Source organism: Cyrtonyx montezumae, unplaced genomic scaffold, assembly GCF_038088225.1.
Source record: "Cyrtonyx montezumae isolate F1298 unplaced genomic scaffold, pur_monq_1.0 scaffold_212, whole genome shotgun sequence".
Lineage (NCBI taxonomy): Eukaryota > Metazoa > Chordata > Aves > Galliformes > Odontophoridae > Cyrtonyx > Cyrtonyx montezumae.
In genome coordinates, this window is record NW_027071951.1 from 14,432 (window position 1) to 30,028 (window position 15,597).

The window sequence follows — 15,597 nt, forward strand, 5'->3', positions numbered from 1 at the left end:
GACTACGTGCCCAGCACCGACGGCAGAAGTGCTCAAAGTGCTCCTGTGCAGAAAGGATGGCTCAGCCAAAATTTAACTTGTTTTTCAGGAATAGGGAACTGAAGAAAAAATATATAATAAAAGCCAAACCGTATCATCACTCTTCTTTACGCTTCAGGTGCTCTCAAGAGTGCACTTGATAGCAATTTTGCAGAAGAATTTGACAGTGTTGCTCTCTAGCATCACTCTGTTATGAGTGTAGGAAGGCCATGTTAGTGGTGACAGAGACATGGCAAGAACAGGCCTCGCTGCCACCTCCAGTGTTTCTCAAACATCCCAGTGTCAGACTGGTCGCCAAAAGGTTTTGAGTAAAGTTTGGCTGCTTTTCATTTCCACTAAAATGATTATCTATTAAAGTAGTTTCACAGAGGCAACGGAATCACACCGCATTATAAGAGACAAGACAGTGAGGAAAACATCTGATTTATAATCATGTACATCCATGGAAAAGGCACCCGAAGTGTTCTAGGGAGAAAGTTGGTATCTGCTTTCCCAGACTGATGTTTTTGCACAGGGCTGAATCTAATAGATCAAACCTGAGATGGAAGCTACCCGCTCATCCACCTGATCTTAATAGCTATGACCAAAACTGAGGGGCTGAGGCAAGTGTTTTTACAGCAGTTCTTCCAGAGCACAAAAAGCCCAAGCCCTCCTCCCCCATTTTTATGACAAATATGCTGAAAATTCCCAAGAGACAAACCCTGACTCTTAGTTAACATAAGTGCAAACCCTAAGATGGATTCTTTGCAGCTGGCTTTACAGCTCCCAAGTACAAATCCACAGGTACAATCTGCAGATGACAGAACATAACCACCTCACTCCATGTGGCTGCAAGCAGCTACCAAAGGGCAAGTTTTTGATCCAGGCCTAACAGATGTACGTTGAAAAGCAAATCACCCCAAGGCCAACGAAAAACAAATACACAGAGCGTGGTTACTTTGTGGATAACCATTTAGAGAAAAGGCTCCTCTGTCATCTATCTTGACAAATGCACTTTGCACATACAAGTGCAGGAACGAGGCAGGCAAGTCATCTATGAGATGTATGCCTCATTTATTTGAATATATGGCTTTGCCTTTTGTCGTTCAGCCTGTAGAGATCAGAGCATATGCTAATAACCTTGAAAACTTAGGTCTGCTTCTCGCAGAACAATAAAAACACGCCTTTCAGTTTTCTGTTTTTTCTCTCCTCTGTTCATATTCATTTCTGACTATTGATTTCTACTCGCCCTTTGTTTCTCTGATTCTTGGCCAGCTCAACTCGCAAAGTATTACCCCCAAGGCTCAAGCCTTTCAAAGAGGATACAGCACTCTCTGCGGTTGCTTTATCCTTGTAATCGAGAAAAGCCCTGTGCTGTGCTCCCTGCCAATTCACTCGTAAAGGAGCTGCATGGAATTCCCTTAAAGCACATTTCAGCTCGCTCACTCTTAGGTTGGGAGGTATGTTCCCCACATACACAGTAGTAATCATGCCAGATCCCTCTAATCTGAGACTTAAAGAATCACTTTCAACATACTGTTGTCCTGTTTCAGCTGAGCCCATTGAAGCCTGCGGTCTTGTATTTCCAGCCATTGCCTTCTCATTTAACACTGCTGGCTTGTTGGCATTTGCCAAGTCTGGCTGTTCATCTTGGAGGGTAACATCCTTGCCCGCCTGTTTCTCTTTGTACCGAAGACTCTTAAGGATGGGGATTTTTCCCAGCATCTCATAGCTGACCTAAAAATGGAGGAAGACAGACACAGTTAGGAGTTCTTTCCTTCTCCCAGAAAAACATGACCATCAGGACACGTTTGTACCATAAAAAGCGAGGAACTTTATTCTATTGCTGCCATTCTGAGTGCCAGAGCATTCAAAACGTTACTAATTGTTGGCCAGATTCTGAAGTTGCTCCCTAAATACACACTGCGGGACAAAAATAAACATTAGTTACTCTTTAAGCAAGTACAATGTAGATCCAGCAGGAAAACCAAAACCAAACTCAGAGCTACTTGATTCTGACATTTATTTATCAGGGCACTTTCGGATTCACATTGTCACTGCTACCCCCTTAACGTTTGCTCTGTCCCAGGCCCTGTGCTCCTGCTCTGCCAAAGTCTTACGTGCCTACAATGCATCAGACCATGAGGCACTTTCATTCTGCAGACCTCCTTGCTTTCTTTCCCCCTGAAAACAGGATATCCCGTAGGTTGGGTTGTACAATGGGGAGGGAGCACGGTGTTAGCTTGCAGCTGGGGAGCGTGCCTTGTAGTGGGGCTCCTACGAGTGTGGGCCCAGCTGGAGGCACGTTCTCTGGTGGTGGCACATCACCACAGCCCTCCTCCTGCCATCTGACAACACACACCACCCGCAGCTGCTTGGTGGATCCCATAGCAGTCTGCTGGGCTGGATCACAGAACTGAAGAGTGCCCGAACGCTGTACTTGAACACTGTGAACCCTCTCCCTCCATCCAGCCCCAGTTCATAAGCAGCTTTTCTGGAAGGGCTCTTCCTCTCAACAGCTGAACCCTATCCATCTCAGGCATGAGATGCCCCAGGCTGTGCTCAGCGACTGGCAGGAAACACAGTGGTTCCCTAGCTAATGTGGTCTAGCTCTTGGCTTGCAGACTGCAGTTGGAAGTAGCAATAATTCGTACTTGGCTGCTGGACAAGCAGAACATCCATCAACACAGGATCCAATTCTTAAATTTAGGGAGCAAAACAGAGCCTGGGGAAGAGATGCCTGAGCTAGCAGAGACCCAAGCTAATAGCCCACACAGTGTGAGCAAGCCACTCTCACAGGGTACTGCACCAAAGCTTAGGAGCCATGACCTCAGCAGGCTGTTCTGGATTAGCACTGCCATATCCTGGCTAGAATATACCTGCAGATCTCAGCTTAGAGCCCCTGAACTCCTGCTTCTACAATTCAGTCAGGAAGGATTCCTATTCTGTGAAGCAAACAAACAAACTTCACTTCAAGCTGAAATGAAATAAAAATCCAGGCTTACATACAGCCCAGCCTAATTCCAGCCTTGTTAATATAAGAACAGCAGAACACAAACTAACGAACACGGGCAGAGGCCACCTCTGTTCTGCCACAATGCAGAACCAGAGTCAAGGTGTTTGGGACCAGGCCCTTTAAACACACAAACCACGACTGAGAATTTCTGTACAAATCTGGCAGGCAGCACAGAGAGGCAAGAGCTTCCTCTGGGGCTCTGGGAGACTCTGAAGGGTACACGGCATTTTCACACTTTGAAGACCTGCTGCTCTATGGATTCCTGGACTGATTTGTTTTTCTCAGCCAGGAATTCAGGCTGCTGGGTTTGACAGCAAACTCTGCTTTTCTGGGCAATGCAACTACAAACGAACAGTTGAAGCCATCTTACTTTGTTTTTACCAGCTAACAATTAGAAATTTGACAGAGGACAACAAATTCCTGTGTGAAACGTAAGCTCTACGCTAATTAAACCAAACAGGAAAAACATTATTCTCACCTAGCTAATCACTCCTGGGCCCAAATCACAACTTTCACCTATCACCAAGTGTACACGCAGTTCTTTTCATCCTGAAATTAAACTCAGTTCCTAAGGTACAAACTGGGTGTTTAGCTAGAAGGATGAACACCATCAACAGCAAGCCCTCACTCCTTTGTAGATTAAGGGAATTGATGGGCAGGGCATTCAGAGTCAGCCTGGACCTGCAGTCTCTCGAGGACTGACTGAAGATTTAGAGAATCCAAGGGCCAGCATACGCTCTCCACACACTGGAGAGGCCAGCATTTTTTGGCATCCAACTGAAGCTCTTGTTTCAGGGTCCCAGCAAACTCAGGAAGATATAATTGCAACACTATATATGGCTTCAGAAGGACTATGAACTGATTTCTATAAAAGCTGAAGCTCTGATCATCAAATAACACCACGAGCGGAACCCATCATGACCTGAAATTTAGCAGGGATAGCAGTGAGAAGCCTCTACAGTACTGCAGCAACAAAGGCAGCTGATTTGGTACTTAGTTTTATCTGCAATAAAAAACATTCTGGGAAAAAAAAATGACATCCTTGCAGCTGGACATCATCAACTGACATCCTTCTGCTTCAGAAGAGTGACAGAGTATTTACCTGTAGGTCTGTTTTCTCCAAACTTTCAAATGTTTCCCTATTTTTTTTTGTCCCTTTTATATCAAGGAAAGGCAGAAACCCAGTTTAGGTATTCAGAGCATCAGTTCAAGAAACCAATTCACCACCCTTTTTGGGGTGCAAGGGGTGAGAAGCAAAAGGGCAAAGGGGTGGCACAGGAAGGGACAAAGCTTGCTCTGCTCTGTTGCAAAATACCAAACAAAAGAAAGCCTTTGTGGTAGTACAATGTGTTGCTAATTACGATCGTGCAAAAGAGTTTCTTTTGTCTTGCGAGATGTGGAGGATTGCAATTGATTTATTTCCAAGTGGAGAGAGTCCAAAGATATTCCTCCTCTCTTTCAAACAAGCTGCATGTTTCTTGGTGCTGTGCTGGCTGGTCACTCCTCCCTAGCCTTGTTTAGCACTTGAAGCTAAGGCAGGTTGCAAAGGACTTGGGTTCTGCCCCAAGTCATCTTGATCCCGTTATGTGGAACTGGGAAACCCCAGTGGCTGAAGCCTCTTTCCTTGCTCTCCACATCCTTCTAAAGTCAGGGCCAAACCATTTATTGATGTTTGTAAACTTTGTATTGAGTGTTGGGAGTTAGTTAAATGATTGGCTTTGGCTGCGAAGCCAGCTGAAGAAGTTTCCTATTATCCCTTGACCACCAATTCCCAGGCCACTTCCACACTTCAGCCTTCTGGGGTTGGACAACAGAAGTGCTTGTGGGTCTGCAGTAAAAACTCTGTAACTGAAGTGATTCAGGTTAAAAATAACTCCACCAAAGGCCATTAATCATTTAACAATCCTGCCTGCTCCCTGCCATGGCTGAGAGAGCCTTGGGGAAAGAGGACAGCAGGGTAGATGAATTCTTCTGGCACACAATTACCAGGCTATGGGAAAGGAGCTGAGAAGGGAAACGTGGCCCCTCTCTGACAGAAACCTGAAGAAAACAGAGTCTGGGATGCTGCCTGCCAATAAAAATCTCCTAGTATTTAACCCTGAGCATCCTCTCTCATGACACCTGGTTTGGTTGCAGAACAACAGAGTGGCAAACAGACTTCTGTAATGTCTCTGCTGAAACACAGGGGCTCTCTTCAACCTCTGTCAGTACAGAAGAGTGAATGCAGCCACTTTCAATTCTTTTTTCACTTCAATTTTCTTTTCTTTTCACTTCAATTCCACGAGCCCTCCCAAGTATTGAGGCTGGATGGCCAGAGGCATTTGGAAGATTCATCTCTGCCCACTCTGAGGGTGGTCTGACCCTAGGCTACTCATGAATGCCTCCAGGGTAGAGCCCAAATCTCATGTTGTCTCCTTAATCAGTTGCTTGTTCCAAGGAGCACTCTACTCACAGGGGTTTAAAGCATGGACAAAGCCAAGAGAGCTAGGACGGGCCAGCACAGTTGAACATATTATCATTCATTTGCACAAAATGTCCAAATATGTGCACGCAATCCAAGGGCATATTTCTGGGAGCTGGCAGCCCATGAAGTCTGCTTGTGTCCCTCAGGAGAAACTTATGAAACCCACATTTGGAATTCATCAGCAAAGACTGATTCCATGGACTCTGCAGCAAGGGTTAGATTTGTGAAGGTGTTGAGAAGTCTAACCATGCATGGAAGCCTGCCCTGCTCATGCTTTCCCCTCACACCCCCCCTCAAAAAAAAAAAAAACAGTGCCAAAACCAAAACAACAAAACAACTTGGGCTAAACTGACAGTAATGTAGGGGTTGGAAGGGACCTCTAGAGATCGTCGAGTCCAACCCCAAATCCAGGGGGATCCAGGGATTCTCCCAGTTCATTTCATTTTGGAAACATCTTTTCCTACTTCTACAAAATTCTCAGTAAAAATGTGATTAAAAAAAACAGAAGGAAATGCTTGCTGGAACGCGGTGATTTTTCCACCAACTTTTCCTCATTTCCCTCCTTCTGACCCCAAGTATTTTAATCGGTCCATACAGCTTTCGTTTAAAGTAAGCACTGTGCAAATAACTTCATAATTGTGACAAACATAATTGACAGTGTCACAGATAAAGATCAGAGTTACCCGTACCAAATGAGAAAGTAGTTTCACAGATTTAGAGTTCCCAGAAACAATGGGTCAGATTTTCAAGAAAGACCAAGCCAAATAACTCCCCACTGGCATCCAAATAAAGCTTTACAGAGTTCTCAGCTCTTACTGTCCCTCCAAGAGCACTCACTGAGTTTTCAAAAGCCTCAACTCCAGTGTAGAAATCTTACCTGTATACACATTTCATGCCTTTGTATTTAGATGGTTTTTTTATTTCATGCTTCTAGAGTACCTGCTGCTTAGTTTGGTAATGATCTTGCAGCTCTTATACTTCCCTTTGAAGACTCTAAAAAAAAAGTTAGCACTTCTATGACAAAAATCAATGTTGTGATTTTTTTTTTTGCATGTGTTATTTGAGTCTCTCCTTCCTACATAGCATATAATGAGGAAAAACACTCAGGGAATGACATATCTGAGTACAGAAATTCAGCCTGGAGATGTGCATTTTGTTTACCATGCAAGTGCCCTGCTACCTCTTTGTGAGCAGAAAACAGTGTACCTATGAATGGCTATTTATCCTAACAGCTTCAGAAAAGGGCACTCTTTGCAACAATGCTTAGCAGTAATCCCATGTTTGGGAACACCTTTAATTCAGTTCCTAAGTCACTGCCTTGGCCTGATCCAGTGAAGGATTTGTTTGTTTTTGAAACGTATTTTTACACATCACCCTCTTAGAGCAGTTTAGCTACTTTCTGTTGACAAAACACCATTTTCAGAAGTGGGGTATTTATCCGCTCGCCATCTCTGGGTTCATTTAGTTTTGCTGAAACAGGAATACAACAGTAAAGCCAGGATTTAAAGGAGAAAAGGATGTAGAGAAAAAAAAAAATGAGAAAATGAGGTAGAGGCATCCAGGAAAATCTGATAGGCAAACACTTGAATAGCCACAATCAAATCCTACACTTTTAACACCCTGACAATTAGTTAGACCTCCCACCTCCGAGATTCTCTGTACAAGAACTGACTGCTGTTATCTCCACAACCACAAACAAGATGCATGCAAGTTGTTCAGTTCCCTGTACAAGAATAATGCTAAATTCTCTCTTCACACAGACAAGACACGCTGTTCTCGTCCCAGAACAACAGAAACATTACAATTGTCCCAGCTCTAGTATTCTCCACTATTTTTTATCTAATCAACACAAGCTCTGATGAACAGCCCAAAGCTGTTTTGCGTTAAATTAGCATTCAGCATCTTTTTTTTGTTTTGTTTTCAAAGTGCAGTTGTGTAAAGTGTGGAGTTCACAGTGAAATCTGTACAAAATTCAGAGAGCTGCACTCTTCAGACACCATTGCCAGTTTTAGATACCGCTCCCCTAAGCAGCTCCAGCCTCAGCTACAAGCCCAAAGGAGTTGCAACAAATATTTTGTAAGCTTTTGAGTAATATATTGTAACACTGATCTTGACATTTTCTCTGCAAAGCAAAGAAGAAATGCTTAAGTAGCATTGAATTTGATACATTGCTTGGGGACTGACTTGACTTTCCACTAGGCAAAAACTACACAAAGATTCAAGGGCTGCTGCAAGACTGTTCCCCAGACCTTTAAAAAATGCCACTAGTAAAGGGAAGAATACAGGGGAAAACAAAAACATCAGCAAGGCCATGTACTGATGCTGCTCTGACACCGAGAAAGAAAGAAAGACCATAATCAAAAGTATGTTGGCATTGTGGATGGAGCACAAAAGGGTAGGCCTTCAAAATAATTACATTCAATAATATCCTAAAAAAATTATGACTCAAAAATAATTCAATGGAAAAAATGCACTGGTGCAGAGGAAGCTTACATTTATTTCATTTATTTTAACCTCAAGTCCTCAACCACAGTCAGGGTAAAATACTCTCCACTATAGGAATAAAAATAGTCCTGGCTACAATTCTTTGTTGTTGATAGGTTACCTTGACAAATTTAACTCTTCTTACTCTGTTAAATGCTTGGTAACCAACTCCTGATTACCCTAAAACCATCCACTAATGTATCCTGAGTGGTTTCTGCAAAATAAGGGCATACTATTCATCATTTTACCCAATCACGTGGGATTGGGTCTGTTCCCTAACCAGATGATATTTGGAATGAAAATCTAATGACAAAGAAAATGTTTTCCCGACATAAATTCACAGTGAAATAATTTAGGAAATGCTTTTCTGAAACCATTTGTGAAACCACTGAAGTTTCTGACAACCTCTGGAAAAAAAAAAGAAAGAAAAAAAAAGAACACCATAATAAAATGATTATCAGTAAATATTGATACACGATTTCAAGTGGTACCAAGTCACTGTTCTTCTACCTGAAAATAAGCTCCAGACACAAATTCATCTTTCCTTTGGAAGACAACCCCAGACGTTCGTGATGTAAACAGCACTGTATGAGCCACCAAGCCATGCTTTTCTTTTACAACTGGAGCAGCACATAATCCACTGTTTCCTCACTGTCTAATGCCATAAGGCTGTCTCTGAAGTACTGCCTCTAGAAACTGAACACAGCCTATTTTATAAAGCACAACACTTAAGGAGTGGAAGACTCTCAGCTATGCAGGCTACCACGTTGCAAACAACCACAAGAAATGATGTCTTTCTTGAAATCACCCAAATGATGTTTTCGGCAGCTCTCATCCTTAACCCATTTGACACAGTGACTCCTGCTTCAGAAATGCACTGCCCATCACTACAACCATTCAGAAACCATTCCACACGTATGCTGTATTTTTGTTTCATCTTACATCCACATTTGCTGTACTTACAAGTATCTCTAAATCACTTTGTATGTAATTTTCCTTAAGGAATTAAAAATAAGGGATTTATTTATGTGGGCAGCAGAGGTAACTTGCCTTATGCCAAATTATTCCACGTGGTTTTGGCCGTTTGCAATTAGTCTTGATAGTTCTTGTTGGTGTGAGTATATAATCAACAGTTAAATCATGATCACCAAGGAGCTCTTCTGCTATGTCAACTACCTACAAGAAACAGGAGACTTGTTGAAAACAGATTCAGTAAAACTATAACACACTCTGATGTCTCATAACATACAGAAATCTGTTAGTGACAAAGCAGAAACAAAGCATAAGTGCTACACCAAAATAATTCCAAATCCCTCCTTCATACACATTATTCAATAGCCCACAGATCCAATCTGTCATGGAAGAGTGGATATTTTAACTCACCTGGCAGTCGTGCACGATAGTAATTACAGGTGTATCCTCTGTCACTGCTCCCATTGACACCATCATTGCATATTCCATGTCTGCATAACCTTCTCCTTTTCCAATTCTCCAGCCTGAAGCACATGAAGCAAAAGGTGACAGTAACCAAAACAGCAGTTCATAGTTTTACTGAAGGCCAAAATAGTGGCCTGCATGCTGTAAAACACAACGCTGTCTGCTGACCAAGTGATGGTGACACTGATTCTGTGTGACAAAATCCCTGAACAAAATCCAATCAGGGAGAAAAAGACAGAACTCAAAACCAGAATTAATATCCATGAGATTTTGAGGCCCACAAAAAAGTACATATAACTGACTGACATGAATCTCACAGCCTCCTCCTGCAAAGCTTACAAGACCTTATCTTACCTTTTTCAGAGACAGCCACTGATCCTACAACAACCAAGTCCACTCGTGCTTTCCCATCAAGACCTACAGGCACACTGTATTCTTTTATGCCCTGCAAGAAGAAGATAATTTTAGGTTCACAGAGGGCAGAAACTTCCAGCCAGTGAGGCTGCAAGCAGGAGCATGTTGATAAATGTAAATAACTACCCACGTTCCAAAGTGTTTCTTCCATGTATAGCCAAGTTGCAGATGGCTGGAAAGTTATCCTCTGGAGAATCCTAGAATACATTTTCTACTACAGTGAGAAGCATTTTGGTACTCTTCAGGGAGAGTCAAGAGAGGTGAGTTCTTTTCTAAGCAAGGTTACTTATTTAGGATCAAAGCTCGACTCTGAAACCCTTGATTCAGCATCTGTTCCTGAAAAATGAGGGCAAATGAAACTTCCCACCCTACTACTCCTATTAAGTGGCACTCATAATGCATAAATTCATGCCTACGAGCAGTGCCACAGCACTACAAATTCTTAAATTAGCCCTCCTGTACAAGCCAGAGGGTTAATTTAGACAGACAGCTGCAGCCTCAAGATGTTAAATCGCACACCTGCTCTGCATTTTACACTGTATACACCACACTGCCAATTTCTCCAGACCCAAATCTTTAAAAGTACATTCCAAATCTTTCTGCATGTTTCCTAAGGCTGCATTCCTCAACACTTTGCTGTGTGATCAACATTTAGAATGTGAAGCTACCTTTACCAAAAATTTCCCAACTAGAACACTAATAATGAGCAGAAAAATATATCGTTCCAAACAAAGTGGGAAGAAAAGCCTTCACAGAAACATAGAACTGTTTGAGTTGGAAGGGACCTCAGTTGAACCTGACATAATGCTGTCATCCTTCTTTACCTCTCTTTGCCCCCTCAATCCCTTCAGGTTCCTCTCTAAAGGAGACATCCTAATAAAACTCTATCCAGGATTGCAGAAATGAAAGACAGCGTTGTACTTCAGCTTTCACACATGGGATGTTTAGAGTTGAGAAAGTTACCTTGTTATTCATTCTCTCTTAACACACGTGTACCACATAACATAAACTCCCCTCAGACCAATTCAACCTTGGTTCTAAAGTTGATCCTTACAGCAAAGAGCCACACATTTTCAGCATAGATCACGAAACCTAAAAGATTAGTAGTGCTGGTACAACTATCAGTAATAATGTTCATTATCCACTTCACAGCAGCGTGATAAGAACTGTTTGCAGAGTGCTTTGTAAATAGAAACTGTTAATAGCTTTTATTCATTAGTACACATACTGGGGGAAAAGCACACTCGTGGAAGTAAGATCATAGATCAGATATGAGGCTTGAAAAAGGTCAAGAGAAAGGTCTCTTTCAAACGTGCTCTTCAACACTGAAAAGCTTAAGCAGTTAATGACTTTAATAGACCTTACAACAAAGAAAGTTGCAGCTAATTACCATTCGTTTACAACCCTCCATTGTATACAGGATTACTCCAGATCTCCTTTCAGCAGGAGATAAAACTGAACTGCAGACCTATTCATTTTGTATGAGTTACATTTTCACATCAAATAACGACATACAAAATAACAAAGCTTTCTCAGCCCAGTGACTTCAGCTGTACAGTACGACATTTTAACACCAGAGGGCACCAACATACTATGTTTCAAAGAAAACCACTTTATACATATTATTTTTGTACTTCAGTTGGGACAAGTCATAGAATTAATATTGCTTTAGACTTCAGATTGTAAAAGAACTGATCCCTCCTGCTCAGTAACTCCTAGTGTTTTAATCAATCAGATTAGGAGAAAACTAGAAAAACTAAAATGTTCCTTCTACAGTTTACTAGCACAAAACTGCAAAATACAGGAGCAATATTTATTAGGAGCATAAAGGTCCAAGCTACCTATGAAAGCTGCTTGTAACATCCCAAGAAGTATTCACAAAATATAGATACTGTTTTATTAACGGATCAATAATAAAACCAGCTGCATCGTGATTAAGTACTGCCAAAAAATCACTGATGGTAGATGAGTGCACAAAACCAGAAACAAGATATTAGTAGAACAATATTTCAGGTCGCATCTGGTAGTTCAGCTTCTATTTGGACCATTGTAACACAATGCTCTTCCAGATGTTCATTCAGACTTTGCCCATATTGTGTTCCTACCTGAGATGTAGCACATATCCGCAGTGTCTCCTTGGTTGCACCTGGAGGTGGAACAATCTTGTTGAAAAGCCCACTTCTCAGACGTGGTGTTGGAACCAACAAAGTCTTCCTTGCCTGTGAAACGAAAGGAGTTGCCACCTTAAAAACAAACAGGTCCATTTTACACCAAAGAAACACTGTCCCATGAATTTCTATTTCAACTGGCTTATCTACTATGAGTAGCTAGCACTAGTGGCCATGTAGCAGTCATAGATGAATCCTCTTCTCTACAGGCAAGGCTGGCTGATGTATTTCTTGGAATTAAAACACAAAGATGAGGAAGAAGCCCCACAAACACTAATTTACTGGTAGGAGTTGAGCAAGAGATGCTGCCAAGCACTACACTGTTGTCCCATTCTCCTCCTCAGGGCCACAGAAGTGCTGTTACCTGCAGGGCAGCTAGCCGAACACCTTCCAGAGGTTTGTCTGGATCCACTTTGACTTCACTTGCTCTGTTGAAGACATCAAGCTCTTTAATTGAGCAGCAAGCCTGATAAGACCCCTGTGTGAAGATGGGAAGTAAATGAAAAGAGAACACATTCACTTACTTCCAGTGTTAGAAAGCGAGCATTCTTCTGGGGAGCATCAGGATTTATTTTTACAGTATTGGCAGCTTTGAACTCCTCTAAACCCAGAAGCTTTGTCGCAGCATGAGAGGCACCCTGTTTTCATAAGATATCACTGCATCACAGAGGAATTCAAAGCAGAGAGGGGAAATTTTTACTCTTTCATCATCTGGTTTGAAATATAAGGGACACACCACTAATTTTGTGATAATCACTATGAGAATAACATGTACCAGCAGAGGCTGAGGACTTGACTAATACATTGTAGACAAAAAGGGGATCTAGGCATGCTCTCCTTGTCAAACTTGGTCCCCATTCACACCTGTCTCAAAGCTGGAGTGTAACTGTCTTTTTTACTCAATACATAAAGATTTATTGAAACACAAGCCACACGCCATTTCTGGAGAAACCACTTTCTGGACAAGGCTCTCCTCCCTATATTAAACTCAGGAAATTAATCAAGTGAGGTGCCAGAACTTGCAAAGCACTCACTCTTCCCCACTCAGTATTTTTACCTCTGATATCTACTTGCTTTGAAGAGCAATAGAGGCTCCCTCCACCCTATTCTAGCAGAGCTCTTCTCAACACTTCACAATCAGGTTTTCTTCCTACCTTTCATCTATTCATCCCTTTCAGCAAAGGGAAGCTCACTCTCCAGTGCTGCTCATGGGCCAAAAACACCTAGCTCACAACCACACAGTGCTAGTTTGGTCATCCTTTCTTGAATATATGCTAGACAAATGGGTGCATGCTTTGAGCCCAGATCAGCATGCACTATCCTTCCAGGAAAAAACCTCAGCTTTCACAGTGTGATTTGTGTCAGAAAGGACCTTTATTGGTCACCTAGCTCAACTCCTCTGCAATGGACCTACAGATAGATGAATGTCTCCAGGGGTGGAGAATCCATCGCCTCTGGTGACAGAGGGTGACACTGGGCAACCTGCTCCAGTGCTTCAGCACCCTTTTCATAAAAATACTTTTTCTTATATTCAGCCTAAATCTCAGCTGATTTAGATTGAAATCATTTCCCCTTTTGTTATCACCACAGATCCTGTGCTAAAGAGTCTGTCCACTTCTTTCTTATATCCCCTCCTCAGATACACCACTCTCAGGTGTGCCCAAAGCCTTCTCTTCTCCACGCTGAACAGCCCCAGCTCCCAGCCTGCCCCCTTAGTTCACCCCTAAGATCACTCCTGTGGCCTTCCTCTGGACACATCCCAACAGGTCCTGTACTGAGGGCTCCACACGCAGACGCAGTGAGCACAGAGCACTTCCCTCACCTTACTGAAGGCCTTGGGGTGTGAAATGCATACACCTTTCCCAGTCACAATCACATGTATGTCACCCACAAGGTGGCACGACAGCTCTTTGCCACCCCCTACCGTCGCTCCACGACTTAGGGCCACCGTACCTTAAAATTGGGGATGCGGTGGTGCACGGGCCTGGGGAACTCAGCCAGGCCGCCGGCCTCCAGGTAGTCCCACACCTTCTCCCGGATGTCCCCCTTGGTAGCACCTGAAGAAGGGCAAAGCTCACGTTGCGAGCGTGCACCTCACAACAAAACACCTCCATGCCCGCTCCCGTTCACCCCCCCCCAACCCCCTGCCCTCCCGGTGACGTCACGGAGCGCCCCGCCCCGCCCCCTCGGCCCCCACCTCGCTCACCCGCGCGCAGCCGCACGCACCCCTGCATGACTCCGCGGCGCCGAGGGGCGGTGCCTCGCTTCGCCCCGCCCACTTCCGCTCCAAGCTACGGCGGCGCGGAGGGGCAAAAAGATGCGAAGGCGAAGCGCAGCGATGAGGTTTCAGGATCTCGGTTTGGGGTTGGAAGGGGAAGGAGGGAAAAATGAGCGCCCTAAAAGGAAGATCCTGTCTGAGCTCCTCCTGCAGCAATAAGCACTGTGGGTTGTCCTCGGCGTATGGCCCTGAGCGCCCCGCAGCCTCAAAGGGGACTGAGGTCAGTGCAGGAATTTCTGTGTAAAAAGCAAGGGCTCAGGAAGAGCACAACCTTTCTTGCAGCCTGAGGGAAAGCAAACTAACAAACAAGCCACTTAATGAAATAAAGTCCTGAATACGCAACTGTTCCATTTAACATTGCTCCTATCCAGACTCTGTGTGGAACCCCAGGTCTACCTGCTCCTGCCAAGCTTGCCTCTTGCCTACCTTGAATGGGATAGTAAGTGATTTATTGCCATAATTTTTGATTTCTAGAATTAATGCATTCAACCATTACGCTATCATCAGGCTGGGGCTTCCCCTTTCCTCCCAATCCCCTTGTAAGCCCTCAAAGAAAGGAGGTGGAGCCCAGGCTCTGCAATGGGGTGCGTTTAGAAAAAGCCTTTTACTCCCTGTTAGCACATTAGAGCCAATGGGAACCTGTCCAGGCACAACAGACCACCCATGTGCAGCTGGACCTGAGCGTTTGAAACTCATTCCTCCCCTTCCTACTCACAGAAAACTCTGATATCATGGTGGGGAGTGCAGGATCAGGCCTTTGGTGAGCAATTGGCAGCCTCTCTGTAGTTCTGCATTGAATTTATGCTCCTGCCAGGGGAATGAGAGGCTCACATAATGCTGTCTTCCTTCCTGGGAACCCATACAGATCTCATGAAGGTGCAACACCATTGTCTCCCCATTGAGAGACCCAATGCTGGGGGACAGTGTTTGCCCTTCAGCTCTTCTAATGTCTGTGTGTGAGAGTCTGTCTGCTTGCTGCCATCCAAAATCACTGTGCTGCAGCTCCAAAGATGGATGTGACTCTGCTACACTCCTCCTCCTCTTCTTTGAGGAAGGGAAAGCAATAATGCCATGGCAATTAATGTACTAACAATCAAAAGGGGCTCAGATCCTACCAGAACACCTACATCTCCCTCCATGCAAAATGCTTACTTCTTTACACGGTTTTGCCTCCTAAGCTGGCTGGCATGAGCTGGCTCCACAGAATTCAGGATACTTTGACCTGGGCTGTGAAATGAGTTTGCAGATGGGTGACGACTTTCTTATCAATTCAGTTCTCTGCTTTGATTCCACGGGTCTGAAACCCTGTGTGCTCCAA

General features: G+C 43.7%; 1 protein-coding gene across 1 annotated transcript; it reads right to left on the reverse strand.

Annotated features, from left to right (window-relative positions):
* Nucleotides 1-112: 112 nt before the first annotated feature.
* On the reverse strand, nucleotides 113-14,235 carry MTHFSD (methenyltetrahydrofolate synthetase domain containing). The gene is made up of 8 exons (XM_065738281.1): nucleotides 14,208-14,235; nucleotides 13,955-14,094; nucleotides 12,366-12,479; nucleotides 11,939-12,052; nucleotides 9,774-9,864; nucleotides 9,366-9,478; nucleotides 9,033-9,158; nucleotides 113-1,755 (listed from the first exon to the last, which is right to left on the reverse strand). Exons 1-8 carry the CDS (start codon nucleotides 14,233-14,235, stop codon nucleotides 1,240-1,242), a joined length of 1,242 nt encoding a protein of 413 aa, XP_065594353.1. The 3' UTR covers nucleotides 113-1,239.
* Between the last annotated feature and the right edge of the window lie 1,362 nt (nucleotides 14,236-15,597).